The sequence below is a fragment of the Rattus norvegicus genome, chromosome 14 (assembly GCF_036323735.1).
Source record: "Rattus norvegicus strain BN/NHsdMcwi chromosome 14, GRCr8, whole genome shotgun sequence".
Classification (NCBI taxonomy): domain Eukaryota; kingdom Metazoa; phylum Chordata; class Mammalia; order Rodentia; family Muridae; genus Rattus; species Rattus norvegicus.
Window position 1 is genome coordinate 13,233,263 of NC_086032.1, and position 16,204 is coordinate 13,249,466.

The following is a 16,204-nucleotide window of genomic DNA, read 5'->3' on the forward strand; positions in this document are numbered from 1 at the left end:
CCAGAGGCTGGAGTGACAGGGAAATGAACAGGCACTGCTAAAGGTTGTGAAGTTTCTTTTCAGGCTGTTGAAAATGTCCTGGAATTAGGTGTTGGTGACTGTTACATGACTTTTTGAATATACTTTTTAAAAGGATCACTATAATATAATTTAAAAGGATGGAATTTTTGTATATTTTATATCTTAGTAACCCAAATAAGGATTCATTTAGGGATCTTTTAAAGTAACAGGGATGCTTGGGCTCCACTGCTAAAGATCCCGAATTAGATGCTCTGAGTTGGGTCTCCTTAATTTTATAGACACCCAGGTAACGCTAATGAGCTGGCAGGTTTGAAAAGCACAGTCTTTTCCTGACACGAGCATCATATCACATGCAGTTAGAGTGAGCAAAGAGGCAGGTGTCTGGTTTTATCCCTAGAAGAGTACCCGTTAATCCACAGGGCAATGGCTCAGAATTCATGGGAAGTCCATACACCGTGGTCATAAAAGTTTGCTCATCTCTGCCCATGTTGAACATCTGATGACTTGGGAATGGTGATGTAGAATCGATCCTTTCTCCTGCGATGTAGTTTAACAAGGTCTTGGTCTGTCACCGTGCCCTTCTACAACTAGGTCAGAGGACAACTTGAGGATGCCGAGTTTCCTGGTGGTGACTCCTACATAAAATCGTCCTAATGAAAGTGAAATCTGTTTCCTAAGTTGACGTGTGCATTATCGCAAGAGCCGTAAGCTGACTCACAAGCACTTACAATTCCCAAGAAGAATCCAAATAAAGGACGCCAGAGATGGGCTATTTTTCTTTTTCTTTGAAAGTTTTACTCTCTTTAGAGATCAAAGATTTGGAGACAGACTATGTATTAAGCTGTCAGCATGAAAAACAAAAGCCCCATCTTAGTGCTGGGGCTGGGGCTCAAGGGTGGAATACTTGCCTACCATGTGGGAAGCCCTAGCTTCAATCCCTGGTACTGTCAAGAAATAAAAACAAAATACCAAAGTCATACAAAACCCCGGGAGCTCTCAGTCATGGTGCAACTCATAAGCCTTACCTATCCAAAAAGAAACGGACAAGGGTTAAACTTAAATTCACTTCTCTTTGCTTTTTAAAGGGAGATGTCTGTTCTGTGTTGGGAGAAAGAGTTCCTTACAAACACCTTCCAGTCAGTGCACCTCAAACACCTGCAGTTAATGGACCAGCCTTCCCACACTATTCATTTAGAACCCCTCTCCACTTTGTGTATAAAAGATGCACTACGGCACCTGGGCAGAACTAGCTATACGAGTTTACATGAAGACAATCCATGCATTAGACAAGTTATATGTACATGATTTTCTAAACTGTGGCTGCCGTTCAAGAATGCACGCAAGTTTACATCAAATTTCTTATCTGATAGTTATGACTTTTAAGGGACAGAGCCCTTCTGTTTTCATCCTAAGATCAAAGAAATCAGGAGTTGGATCTTCCTAATTGCCTATGTTCTACAAACAGTGCCTCGTGTAGCATCAGGGGTCTCTGCACAAATGGAAAGCTGAGTTTCACGTAACGGATGTTAACCGTATCTGGAGACGCACCTGTCTGCAGAGAGGTATGACTGGTAACATCACCAGGCTTCCAGCAGGGATGAGCTTACCAGTGCAGGTTTCATTAGATGAGTGGCCAGAGAAACCAGGGACACAGGTGGGCATGCAGAAGCCACTCTTCAGGAAGAAACCGTGGTCGCATAAGTGGCACCGATCTTTGTGGCTGCACTGCAAGCATCCCTGAGGGCAGGCTGTTGGAAAGAAGACACAAATAAGGCACAGCCAAGTACATCTCCTGGTAGGACTACAGCGGGAAGTAGAGATACCGTAACCAGAAGAACTAAATGCCAGCAATGGATAAAACTTGCCTCACTGTAACAACAGAAAATTTAGTTTCCTTGCTGATATTTGTAGGGAGCTGATTTCCCCCGAGGAGGAGGAAATGGAATAGTGAGATCCACACCTCAACTCACACATCATCATCTAAAGAACACCGCACACGGATGAATGTTCCAAAGGGCCTACTGACTTGTGAGAGATGGTGTTTAGAGAGACTAAAAGCACAGGCTCTTCTGGGTTACCTTTCCTTCTCTGCCCCTTACCAACTGTGACCCTGAAGTGCCTTTGAAAGACAGAGTGCTTTGTGCCTACTTGTCCTGCTTCCTTAGCTGGGATTTATTATGGTAGGGCTATGTGGTACAGTGTTAGGACTTTAGACTAGAATCAGAGATCTAGGGCTCAATGCATTGCCTTACAGAACAGGATTCTCTCTGTCTACCATGTTTTACCAAGCCATTGTGAACATTAAATGAGATACTAGAGGTGAAGACAATGTAGAGAAACGTAACTCAACGAGTTTTCCCCCAAAGCAGTGAGAAAAGACCAGAGTAACCTGTGCTTCTTGATGGCATTATTATTCAACGTCAAGTATTATTTCTAGTGAATGCACCTGACAACAGGTTTCAATAGAAGTGAGAGCCCGTAGGAATTTTTCTGAGATGATCCCATTGACAAGGAGGTTAAGGCTTTGGGCTTAACTTCAGTCTAGTAGTCAAAGCGCCAGTATTTCTCACTAACTGATTGCCCAAATCCTATTCCTTATGGATATGATATCAATACTGGGGTCATGAGCAATTTAGTCTACATGCTGAACGTTCTTTCTCCATACCAATATAGCTGACCCACTTTTAATGGGTACCTCACAGTCATTCGATATAAGCTTGGCATTCCATAAAATGCTGGCTTGGTTTCTACAAAGACCTTTAGGAACAATATTGATTCGTACAAGAGAATTATTGGTCTGGCTTCCTGTATTCTACTTAACCAGCATTTGGCATATGTACATGGGAAGCAATCGATGCCTTAGGCCAAGCTTGTTGACTTTTATTCTGCTTCTATGTCGGATGGTCTTGGTTACCCGAGAATCAGTGCAGACGACTTGCTGGCTGCCCCCAGCTCTTCCCAAAGCACTCAGCCAAGACCCAGCTTACCTGTGCATTTGTGTTCGGCGTGGTCTGCAAAGTATCCTTTTGCACATTCCTGAACACACTGGGCTCTGAAGAGAAGAAATGGCCCTTCGCAGCGTGTGCACTCGTGGGGGCCCTGGCACTGGAGACAGTGGCTGTCACAGCCTGAAAGACAAATGTCAGATCAACGAGAGTCCATGTAGTTTTCCAAGTGGGCTCTGGGCACTTATGGCAAAAGTCATGGAGCAATGGGACCCTACACCAGGCAAAGCTTGTCAGCAAGAGTGAGGGAGTCCCGCTCCTGGTTGCGTTAGCTGCAACTCTCAGTGGAGGACCTGGGGCCAGCCTCTCTACCTTTACGAACCATACATCTCAGAAGTAAAAATACTGTCCCCAACTCATCCCAGGGAGTTTGGATCCGATTATGGAAAATGCTAGACAAACACAAAAATAATGGCATGCATTTATTTTTACTGTAATTAATTATCAGTCCTTCCAGTGTTCAAATCCCTAGGTATACAAAGCTCACGTATTGAGAACGGGATTGTTAAATGTTTAAGAAACTCTAAAATTAATGGTTCATACAAATGTTTGTGTGGCCATTCAACTCTATGGTTGCCATTCTGATAGCAGATTTTTAGCGTGTGTTCTACTAGGGCATGGGAAAAGGAAGAGGAACCTGTCACCAAAAATAGAGACATCCCCGAGGAAAGAAACCAGGAGGTGTAGAAAAGCCAGAAGAAAAACTTGCCATGGGCCCCTTAAAAGCCAGAGGCTGACACTTACGCTTACAGGAGCCGGAGTCCCGGTAGTGCTGTGGTGAACACTGCTCCACGCACACACCATCCTGGAGGACATAGCCGTCCATGCATTGCAGGCAGTCTGTTCGGAGAGGCCCGGTACAGGCGTTGCAACTCCAATCACACTCTAGAAAGAAAGCCCACATTACAACACCTTCCATTCAGTCCTCCATCGGTCTCAGCAAACCATTAGGAGGCCACTGTCTGTGGCTGTGAGAGGTAAAGTAAGGACAGCACAAGAGATGTCAGATAAGCGGGCTGTAACGAGGCCCTGGCTTGTAGGCCTTTAAATGCTTCTGGAGGTTTAGCATTTCCTAATTATGTCAGACACAGGCATGCACAAAGAGCAGTCCAAGCCTGTGCAGAGCCTGCTTGTCAACAGGGCTTCTGAAGAGCCGGATCAACCTGGCATTATTCCACCGGCACCTGAGTACTTCAGCCTCCTGCCACCCTAGTTCTTTATGCTTAACCTATCCTAGGGAAAACGCTTGCCCCACAGACCTAACCCTAACCCCCTCCAAATACTCAGAGACATCAGAGACATAGCTAAGAATGCTGCTGCTGCCTGGACACCAGGCTCATTAAAAACCTAATGGGGACAGCATGGCAGAAAGAACAAACTGTGTATAAAGGAACTCTCCAGAAAGAAGGGGATTACTGGACAATGGAAGACCTCATTTAGGGAAGAACAAACTAGTTTGGGTGTTTCTCTGTTCAACAAGCATCTATAAGGACACAGTTCATTGCATGGGGCGAATATAAAAGTGAGACACAGAGGCTTGTTAATACATATTCATCAGGCTCAGCATCGGATCCATTGAGTTGGGAGTCTTGGGAGCTGGGGCCCAGGGAAGCAAGCTCCTGCCCTCCCTGGTGGTATTGCTGTTATAAACATGATCATGTTTGTAGTTGGTGGTTTTGATGTCCCAGAAAACACTGATCCAATTAGAGAGCTCGTGTGGTGTGTGAGAGGCAGTGTTCTAGGTGGTCTTTTGTGGGAGGAGGGGAGGTATGTACCTGGATGATAAGTCATGGCCTGGTGAAGTACATGAGTTTTGAAGTTGGGCAAGTCTTTTACATCATCATTTGGCTGCTTTTCCTCTCCATTTTCCTACCTTTTCCTAAACCTCTAGAGGCCTCATAAAATATACACTAGGTACCCATTTCCTGTCCACTGGAAAGACAAAAGGAAACAATGAATGTAAAAAATTGCCACAGAGTCTGGAGAACTCAGTGGTAAGCATGCACTTAGGATCTGCAAATCCCTGGCTTAAATCACAGTAACTAAGTACAATGCCCGGTATAAAGTAACAGCTCAGTAGAGGTCTGTAGAGGGACTTAGAGAACTTATTTCCACTCACGTCCATTTTCCTACCCAGCTAGAAAGCTGGGACAACTCATCTTTTCTCTTCCTTCACGGAGTATTGCTAAGTCCTTAGGCAGCAGGTACATGTGCAAGTTAGTACACATGCTCTGAAGGTTTATAGCATTAATCTATTTCACTTATTTGGTTGAATCCATCCTGAGGGGAAAATGACTGAAAACAGAGCCTTGAAAACCAGCACAGTCATGAAATCATTTATAACATGGAGGACCTGGGAGAAATTTGTTCTTCTTCACCACTGACAATCCCTGGTTAAAAAGAAAGGAACAGAAAAGCTCCTGTGGTTATGACCATGGAAGACCGCCTAAGCTGACCACCATGTAGGATTTCTTGGCATGGAAACTGTGTAATTTTGCAGAGGCTGAGGACTTCCAGAGTTTACTTGACAGACATTTAACCTCTGCTTCTAAGCTGGCCCTCCTCCAACAGAACCAGAGTGCTAGAATGCAACATGGAGAGATGCTAGCCTAAGAGGAGGCAAGGAAAACAATCAGACTCCGTTTTTCCCATGCTGAGCTCTGCCACAGGAATTCTAGTCACTGTGGACCAGGAAACAATGTTTGGTGTTTTCACCCACTTGAGGATGCTCAGTAGAGATAAAGAATTCAGAGGTAACTCCTGACTTCATTAAGTCAAGCAAATGAAACTTGCAAATGCTCCCTGGCCCGGGGAGGCAACGGGGACGTAATGGACATCTCCAGAAGAGCCCCGTATAGAGAGGACAGTAGGGACTGTAGTAAAACAAAGACGAGAGCTATGCAGTTCAACCTACAGTTGCGCTCTACTGATAATAAACCAATTTCTGAAATTTTCAAAAGAAACAGAAAAATCTCAAGTGCAAAAAGAGGTAATGAAAACCTCAGCACAACAGACTATTAGGTAGAGCAAGGAAATACAACAGAAGGGTTTATTTTCCACTCGCTACCTCTGGCATGTTTCCCAATGTGAGATACACTATCGAGCAATTTGAAGTAACTGAAATAATTTGTCCAGTGGATGCATAGGTGCACGCATATATCTTGATTGCTGTACCCCAGAACGCAGAAGGCATCTGATGAAGGTGTTTCCCTGAGATGGGCGACTAGAGCAAAAACACATCCCTGAATAAAGGAATCCTCACGCAGTTCAGGAAAAGCTTTACCTTTGCAAGTCTTGGTGGAGATGTCAAGGTAGTACTGGGGGGCGCAGCTCTCATACTGGCATTCCCCAAATAGCAGGACCTTGCTTGGGTCTCGGCAGGAGGTGCAGCTGCCCTGTGAATCACAGCTTCTACAATGCCTGTTGCATGCTGATTGGTGAAGAGGAAAGGGAGATGACCAGATGGTTACAACCACAAGTCGAGAGGCACCGACCAAATCTAGACAGATGCTGCATCGGAGCAAAGCCTGGCTCCAACTTGCCTCTCAATTGTGGCCCATAACCCTCTTCTGTGAGCAACAGACACAGACAATATTAGTTTTATTTTCTAAAACAGAAGGGAGCAATCCATTTCCCGAAGATGAAGATAAATCCAAGAACAAGAATCCCACATTCAAACGTTTCTGTAATTCAGCTACAGAATTCAAACTTAGATGAAGAATAATGGCTTTATTTGAACATCACTTAGGAGATCAACCTCTCCCTGTCACTTATGATACAGACACATATGACTTTAGGTGACAACTTTATTGTGGAGATTGTGAAATCCTGCATTTTGAGACGTAGGACTTAGATGTGACCTAGTTTATTGGCTTACCTAGTTGTAATTCTTAGCAGCCAGGCACAAAATGGAGGCGTCCAGGGCAGATGCCTCACACCAGTCTGTTTTCATTCTCTCCAGTGGAACAACCGCCGTTGCTCCTTCTGCTCAGTTATCCGTGTTGGGAGCCTTGGAGTCTATCCTGACTCTCCCCTTCGTTCACCCAGATCTAGTTGTCCACTGAGTCCTGACTGCTCAATCTCTCCAACAAAAGTTAGAAACTTTATGCTTTCCTCATGTCCACAAGTGGAGATGAACCAAGGCTACTATCTCCATCACTGGAGTACTCTCATACAGTCCTCCCTGGTGGAGTGCTCCCATACAGTCCTCCCTGTTGACGTGCTCTCATACAATCCCTCCTGTCCCTGCTGGAGTGCTCTCATACCGTCCTCCCTGCTCGAGTGTTCTCATACAGTCCTCCTGCTGGAGTACACTCATACAGTCCAGTCCTCCCTGCTGGAGTTCGCTCATACCGTCCTCCCTGCTGGAGTGCTCTCATACAATCCTCCCTGCTGGAGTGCTCTCATACCGTCCTCCCTGCTGGAGTGCTCTCATACCGTCCTCCCTGCTGGAGTGCTCTCATACCATCCTCCCTGCTGGAGTGCTCTCATATAGTCCTCACTGCTGGAGTACTCTCATACAGTCCTCCCTGCTGGAGTGCTCTCATACCGTCCTCACTGCTGGAGTGCTCTCATACTGTCCTCACTGCTGGAGTATTCTCATACCGTCTTCCCTGCTGGAGTGCTCTCATACCGTCCTCACTGCTGGAGTGCTCTCATACCGTCCTCCCTGCTGGAGTTCACTCATACAGTCCTCCCTGAAGGAGTGTTCTCATATAGTCCTCCCTGCTGGAGTGCTCTCATACTGTCCTCCCTGCTGGAGTACACTCATACAGTCCAGTCCTCCCTGCTGGAGTTCACTCATACAGTCCTCCCTGAAGGAGTGCTCTCATACCGTCCTCCCTGCTGGAGTGCTCTCATACAGTCCTCCCTGCTGGAGTGCTCTCATACCGTCCTCCCTGCTGGAGTGCTCTCATACCGTCCTCCCTGCTGGAGTGCTCTCATACCGTCCTCCCTGCTGGAGTGCTCTCATACCGTCCTCCCTGCTGGAGTATTCTCATACCGTCCTCCCTGCTGGAGTGCTCTCATACCGTCCTCCCTGCTGGAGTGCTCTCATACCGTCCTCCCTGCTGGAGTGCTCTCATACCGTCCTCCCTGCTGGAGTGCTCTCATACCGTCCTCCCTGCCGGAGTGCTCTCATACCGTCCTCACTGCTGGAGTGCTCTCATACCGTCCTCCCTGCCGGAGTGCTCTCATACCGTCCTCCCTGCTGGAGTGCTCTCATACCGTCCTCACTGCTGGAGTATTCTCATACCGTCCTCCCTGCTGGAGTGCTCTCATACCGTCCTCCCTGCTGGAGTGCTCTCATACCGTCCTCCCTGCTGGAGTGTTCTCATACCGTCCTCCCTGCTGGAGTGCTCTCATACAGTCCTCCCTGCTGGAGTGCTCTCATACCGTCCTCCCTGCTAGAGTGCTCTCATACCGTCCTCCCTGCTGGAGTGCTCTCATACCGTCCTCCCTGCTGGAGTACTCTCATACCCTCCTCCCTGCTGGAGTGCTCTCATACCGTCCTCCCTGCTGGAGTGCTCTCATACAGTCCTCCCTGCTGGAGTTCGCTCATACAGTCCTCCCTGCTGGAGTGCTCTCATACAGTCCTCACTGCTGGAGTGCTCTCATATAGTCCTCACTGCTGGAGTACTCTCATACCGTCCTCACTGCTGGAGTGCTCTCATACAATCCTCACTGCTGGAGTGCTCTCATACCGTCCTCACTGCTGGAGTTCGCTCATACAGTCCTCCCTGCTGGAGTGCTCTCATACCGTCCTCCCTGCTGGAGTGCTCTCATATAGTCCTCACTGCTGGAGTACTCTCATACCGTCCTCCCTGCTGGAGTGCTCTCATACCGTCCTCCCTGCTGGAGTGCTCTCATACCGTCCTCCCTGCTGGAGTGCTCTCAGACAATCCTCACTGCTGGAATGCTCTCATACCGTCCTCCCTGCTGGAGTTCGCTCATACAGTCCTCCCTGCTGGAGTGCTCTCATACAGTCCTCCCTGCTGGAGTGCTCTCATACCGTCCTCCCTGCTGGAGTGCTCTCATACCGTCCTCCCTGCTGGAGTGCTCTCATATAGTCCTCACTGCTGGAGTTCGCTCATACAGTCCTCCCTGCTGGAGTGCTCTCATACCGTCCTCACTGCTGGAGTGCTCTCATACCGTCCTCCCTGCTGGAGTGCTCTCATATAGTCCTCCCTGCTGGAGTGCTCTCATACCGTCCTCCCTGCTGGAGTGCTCTCATACCGTCCTCCCTGCTGGAGTGCTCTCATATAGTCCTCACTGCTGGAGTGCTCTCATACCGTCCTCCCTGCTGGAGTGCTCTCATACAGTCCTCCCTGCTGGAGTTCGCTCATACAGTCCTCCCTGCTGGAGTGCTCTCATACAGTCCTCACTGCTGGAGTGCTCTCATATAGTCCTCACTGCTGGAGTACTCTCATACCGTCCTCACTGCTGGAGTGCTCTCATACAATCCTCACTGCTGGAGTGCTCTCATACCGTCCTCACTGCTGGAGTTCGCTCATACAGTCCTCCCTGCTGGAGTGCTCTCATACCGTCCTCCCTGCTGGAGTGCTCTCATATAGTCCTCACTGCTGGAGTACTCTCATACCGTCCTCCCTGCTGGAGTGCTCTCATACCGTCCTCCCTGCTGGAGTGCTCTCATACCGTCCTCCCTGCTGGAGTGCTCTCAGACAATCCTCACTGCTGGAATGCTCTCATACCGTCCTCCCTGCTGGAGTTCGCTCATACAGTCCTCCCTGCTGGAGTGCTCTCATACAGTCCTCCCTGCTGGAGTGCTCTCATACCGTCCTCCCTGCTGGAGTGCTCTCATACCGTCCTCCCTGCTGGAGTGCTCTCATATAGTCCTCACTGCTGGAGTTCGCTCATACAGTCCTCCCTGCTGGAGTGCTCTCATACCGTCCTCACTGCTGGAGTGCTCTCATACCGTCCTCCCTGCTGGAGTGCTCTCATATAGTCCTCCCTGCTGGAGTGCTCTCATACCGTCCTCCCTGCTGGAGTGCTCTCATACAGCCCCCTGCCTTTCCCACATCTATTCTGACCCACTTGCAACCCACTCTCCTGGTATCCACCAGTGGTGCTTTTATTAATATTGTCATGATTTTTTTTTTAAACCTAAAAAGTTTCTGGTCAGCATTTCTACAAATCTTGCTGCTCTACCTCCCTCCCTTCCACACTTGCCTGGAAATCCTGAATCCCCTTTCTAGAAACATCTCTCCTATCTCTAGCTCTGTCTGACTCATCCTTCTGCCTTGCTTCCAGAAAGCCTTTCTGGATGCCTCATTCTAGAACACTTTCCCAGGTACACCCTTTTGTAGCACCTCAGCATCCCTCCGGCCTCCACAGGCATATCCACACACATGTATGTGCACACATAAGCACATTAAAAAGTATGCAGACACAGGTACCACACAGAAAAAAATAAAACAGATTCAAAAAGGTGTGGATTCCCTTGGAGAGTTGAGACACATTTTCAAAATGATTGGTATGTTTCTGATTTCAGTAAAACTGATCCCTAGTATCCCTAGTAATACAATGATCAAGAGATAAGGTTTTATTTGACCAGTATTTTTAAATAATGACTTTAAAGAAAACAATGGCTCATGGCATTTTGATATGTCACATTTATAATAATATAGGAAACATTGTGCAGTTATGTTTTACAATTAAAGCAATAAGAATTCAGTTTTTAAAGTAAAGGAAATAAACCAAAAGCAACCAAGCAAAATAGGCAGAACTTAAGAAAGGTCATACAGGCAAGTAATGTTATACAGTCTGAACTCGTGTATTTAGGAGAGAGAGAGAGAGAGAGAGAGAGAGAGAGAGAGAGAGAGAGAGAGAGAGAGAGAGAGAGAGTGGGTGTGTGTGTATGTGTGCATGTGTTGTGTGTGTGTGCGTTTGTGTGTGTGTGTGTGGCGTGTGTGTGTGTGTCTGTATGTGTGTGTGTATGTATGTATATGTGTGAGTGTGTACATACTTGAATCTTGGCAGGAGGTGCAAAGAGTTATTTTTTCATACATATGTATACACACCATATGTATGTAACAACAATGAATGAGAGAGAGAATGAATTTGAAAGAAAGCAAGATGGCTATACAAAATGGTTTGGAGGGAGGGAAGGAAAGGGGAAAATTAGGTAATAATAAATTAAATGAAATTATAAAAAATAAATAATTAAAAATAGAAAAGTCATACATTTACGCTTTGAAACCAACTGAACACACGCAGGAAGAGGATAGTGGTTGGATAGCAGTCCCTATAGGCAAACCCCCTGAGGTAAGTTAAAGGCTTAATGTCAATTAAAAACGGTAACATGGCGACTAAAGACACTGACATACAGGCTTAAGCCGAGAAGCCTCCATTCACCTAATACCCTTTGGACCTTCCTACTTGACAAGGGGCTGCAAAGTGAGATCCAACTGCTTGGGTTCACAGGCTACTTCCTTGTCCTGATACCAAAGGATTGGTTGTAGCTTCCTTCCATCTCTGTCCACGTTCCTTAATCTTTCTATGTGGTCTGTCATTCCTCCTGGGGACCTGAATATACAATTTAGCTCCTTTAGTGACTACAGAAGGAGTAGATCTATGACAAGCACTTTGAAACCGCAAACGACTTCATGGAGTCGAAGCAGCCGTTTCACAGCGAGGAGCAGGTGGCACCATCTCTGTCTCCAAACTTGTCCTCTTCTTCCTTTCTAGGCAATCAGCAAATGGCTGTGTTTGTCCATCACACGATAGTCCCACACATGCCACTCACTGCCCCTGAGGTCTTCAGCTTCCCTCACCTGCCAGAGGCATGTGGCTGGATGCTCTTTTACATGCTTCTGGGACGTCACTGGGAGAAACAGAGGCAGTTCTGGGAGGCCGGGCTAGTAACCTCAGAAATCATTAAGAAAAGCTGAGATGTATTATCAGTGTCCCTCATAAACGATTGAGGGATCTTATAGCATGTGGAACTCATACATACTCTTACTATTCAATCCAACTTGGGTCTAAAAAAGACCCATCACCTCTGCTTTATCACTCCACCGGCTCCAGCTTTGCCCAGAACAAAGTCCAAGAGGGAATGATTTAATCACAAACTCTGGAAGGCAAACATGTGAACAAGGGAGGAGGCTTAAGTTTTATTTCTCCTTAGAGACATTTTAGAGCCAATCAGAAAGAAGACCCCAACAGTGGAACTGGTTTCTTTCTTTCCCTCACCTGTCCGTGCTCTGGGTACAAGGGTGGCTCAGGTATCCCTGGAACTTTCCTCCAGCTCAGAAGGATTGTGGGTCAAGTACCACGCACGGAGTTTATTTTTCAAAGTTCTTGCCTCATCTGGTTGCTCTTAAATCCCAGAGCTGAGAGAGTGCATTTCCTAAATACTTCTGAAAACATAATTTTACATTCCACATTCCTGGATTTCTTTAGTAGCATATTGATTGATGCCTCCTATAGCACTGGTGATAATTCCTCAATAGCTCCTTATTGTACGGTTTCTAGAATTGGCATGCTATAATGGGCTCTAATGGTGAGCACCACAAGGGCATAGCTGATGCTTTTTTGTGTGTTTCACATAATAGAGACTCGGCCCAATTTAGAGGCTTATTTTAGTCAGTTAAAGAAAAGGAGAAAACTTAAAGATGAGAGTTGGGAGAGTCTTAATTCAATGGAAACACTCCAAGAAATCCTATTTACACAGCAGTACAGCAGTTTGTGCCTGGGCCACCCCGCAGCAAGGCCAAGGCTTCCCCAAGGAGAAGGACTATGACACAGTCAGCTTTTATCATCTATTCTTCACACGAGGAATTCTGTTTAGTTCTTTTGGATTTCTATTTCTGCGATTCTGAGGCTGCGCGGATCTTCATAAATCTCAGTCACTATTTCTCCACCAACAAATACTCTCGCTCTTCAATAGAAATGCAAGCACTTCCTTCCTGCTCCTGATGCATTATAGAATGTGTCAGTTCTGGCAGACAGCTGATATATACCACACCCAGCTTTTGTTACAAATGTGAGGAAATCTTCCCATTACTTCAAAAGAAGTTTCTATCTCCAGGACTTCAACAGATGATGCAAAATCCTGGATTTTATATACCTTTGCAACAAATGCAAATGCTCATACACAAATCAGTGAACTAGCAAAGACATCGTTCTTCCTGTCTGTATCTACAGAAGTATCTTTCACTGAGGGGTTAGCCTTTCATTCCAAATGGGCTTGAAAACAGTAACTGCTCTATGGTGAAAGAAATCTCACTCTCTGCTGAGTCTGTGTTAAGTGCTATAGTGGTAGGATGTACCTACTGTTATTAAATTCCTACTGTGGTTTAAATGAGACATGACTTTCATAGGCATACATATTTGGACATCTGACACCCAGCTGGCAGTTTTCCTGGAAGGTTGTGGAACTTTAGGAAATGGAGCCTCATGGAGTAAGTGGATCACCAAGGGTAACCTTAGAGGCTTTAAAAGCTCAGTCCTACTTCCTGTTCACTTTCTGCTTTCTGGGTGTGGATGCAATGCAAGCAGCCAGCCTTCTGTGTCTGCCACCATGACTTGGCTGCCTGCTGCACATCTTCTCCCTCCTGAGGGACTGTATCCTTCTGGAACTATAAGCCTAAAGGAGTCCTGTCCAGGGGATTTTTACCACAGTAATAAGGAAGAAACTAAGACATTACCTCTTTATAGAAAGATACTGTTGTCAAAGGTGACTTGTTTAAGATCATAATGCTCTTAAGTAACATTAGCACTTAAACTTCTAGAAGCCCCTCCCCAACTCTACAGATTCCTCAAAGCTACTAGTCTATAATGCCTTCCACCTGCATTGTAAAATTGAAATATCACTACCATATTTGTTCACTGTGATTTTCAAAGCTATAACTAATATTTAAGGGGCCATTTGTATGTATTTTGTTTATATAGTGCTTTCTTTCATGTGTGTATAAACGCTACATGTGTACAGTGCCTATGGAGGCCAAAATGGGACCTCTAATCTTCTGGAAATGAAGTAAGAGATGGTGGCAAGCCACCATGTATGTGCTAGGGACCCACCCTAGGTGCTCAGCAAGAATAGTGGGTGTTTGTCTAAGCAGAGCCAGCTCTCTAGCTTCATGATAGCTCTCTGAGTAACTTTTAGAGGTGAAAATAATGTAAGCAGCCTCAGCCTTCACCTGCGATGGATGCTTAATTGTTTTCCAGATCAGTTCTTTCTCTAATTTATCCAAACTCTTTATGTCTCATCCAGTGTCCTTAATGATAACCATACTTGTTTGAGATGGCATTTACACATGTAACTCTTGTACAAGGGGGAAAAAAAGCTAGATTTTTGGGAAGAAATGGAAATATTTCTTGCATGAGGTCAGTATCAATAGATAAATGTAGAAGATAAATTAAACACACTGATGGGCCTGGTCCACTGACTGGACACCAGTATGGGCTCCTTTCTCTGCTCAGGATCAAAGGGCCAGGTTGCTAAGATAACCTTAAACTGACTAACACTTTGTGTGAGACAACTGGAGGGGAAAAGGCAAATGACTCAGCCAAGATCACACAGCTACTCCTTAGAAAGGCAAGCACCTCCAACGGGGAGGGGGGGGACGGGACTGCTGTCTAAGCCGCAGTCTGCTAATGGTACCCATATTGCCTTTGAACGTTAGCTTTCTTTCTTACATTAAATAGAGGCTATCGGAGAAGGTGGAGGGAGAACTTCACATTCCTTCTAAAGGCCCAGAAAGGAAGAAGAGGAGACAGCTCTGTAAACTTACGCTGGCAAGCTTGGTTATCATCCAGATAATGCCCAGGGAAGCAGGTGGAGCTGCAGGCACCAATGTGGGTCAGAACCAGACCAGTGTTGCAAGAGGAGCAGGAGAAAGGCCCTCCATTCTGGCAGCTTCTGCAGGAGGGATGGCATCCTATGGAGGGAAGAGAGACATGAGTAAAAACCATGAACCCAGATATTCTCCTTGTGATGCTTATACCAACCTGCCGTGATCTAGACCCACAAAGGAGACAACCCCCTGGGTATGTTTGTGCAGGGATAGATTAGACTGACAGAGGATGGACAATGTCCCCCTAAATGCAAGCAGCTGAGGCCCTGACTACAAAGGGGACTGGAAGCTGAGCACCAGTACTCATTATCTCTGCCTCCCAACTGGAGGCGCAGTACAGTCATCCATCTGAGGCCCCAGGTATTCCACCACAGCAGTAAGAAAACCACTAAGGTACTCCCAAAACAACCCGTGGAAAAGGAGACTCCAAACAGGGTGCTGGGCCAGGCTGCAGCCCTGCTGGAGGCTTCTAGCCCCCTTTGTCTCTGAAACACCAAAGCCTTCTCTGATATTAAAAGAACTCCATCAGCAGCCCCACCCCCAACACCATCCCAAGTCCAGCACTTACTCACTTTTACAAGTGCCTCTCTCTTTATAGTGTCCAGGAGGGCAGTCTGGAACGCAGTGATCTCCAAGCAGCAGGTGGCGGGCATGCTGGCACTTTAGGCACACGCTACCAGTGTCTTGGAGATTGGCCACACAGTGCTGGCACAGAGGATGGCAGTCTGGAAGGGGAAGAGGGAGGGAAATGAGCACTGACGTTCATGAGCTGAAGTCTAGTCAGTACACCACATGGCAGAGGGGGTTCAATTACCACAGCTGCAGCTCAGCCATCCAGAGAGGAGGCCAGAGACAGCACCCAAGCAAAGAAGAGACTGGGGACTTTGTACAAACCGTGTGGGCTTGAGGTTTGTAGTAAATGGTTTTAGTAAATGCTAGGCCCAGCACAGCAATTGAGTTTTCATTTCTTTCCAATTGAACGACCTTCAAGTACTAGGGCTTTGTGTGATAGATACTTGACACAGTAGAGAGAAATGTCAGACCAAGAGAAACAGCAAGATCATTACGTGTAACTTCTCCCTCCCCCCCAGAGCAAGAGCCCTCGAGGGCTGTGTGTCCCCACCACGGGGCAGGCTCTTGAGCCTGCCACAGGACTCCTCCACATGGCCTCCAGAGCCCGCACTTCGTAGTCAGCCTTTGGAATGGGGACAGGGAGCTTAACAGATAATTGGTCTGAGTTGGTTGCTCACTTTGGTCTTTAACGGAAGATAGAATTATAACAAAGGGCTGTGCATGGAAAAAAAAATCACGACCTGATAGATGGGTCTCGGCAGCTCTGTCATACCAGCTGTGATTAAAGCC

At 46.6% G+C, this 16,204-nt stretch overlaps 1 protein-coding gene across 2 annotated transcripts in view; it reads right to left on the reverse strand.

Annotated features, from left to right (window-relative positions):
* The window catches only part of Fras1 (Fraser extracellular matrix complex subunit 1), a 411,526-nt gene that overhangs the window by 137,893 nt on the left and 257,429 nt on the right, over window positions 1-16,204 (reverse strand). For both annotated transcript variants that reach the window (XM_039091669.2, NM_001415086.1), the window contains 6 exon segments: window positions 15,415-15,567; window positions 14,780-14,926; window positions 6,310-6,456; window positions 3,771-3,911; window positions 3,009-3,149; window positions 1,629-1,769 (listed from right to left, as the gene is read on the reverse strand). In XM_039091669.2, coding sequence (XP_038947597.1) covers window positions 1,629-1,769; window positions 3,009-3,149; window positions 3,771-3,911; window positions 6,310-6,456; window positions 14,780-14,926; window positions 15,415-15,567 — 870 coding nt within the window.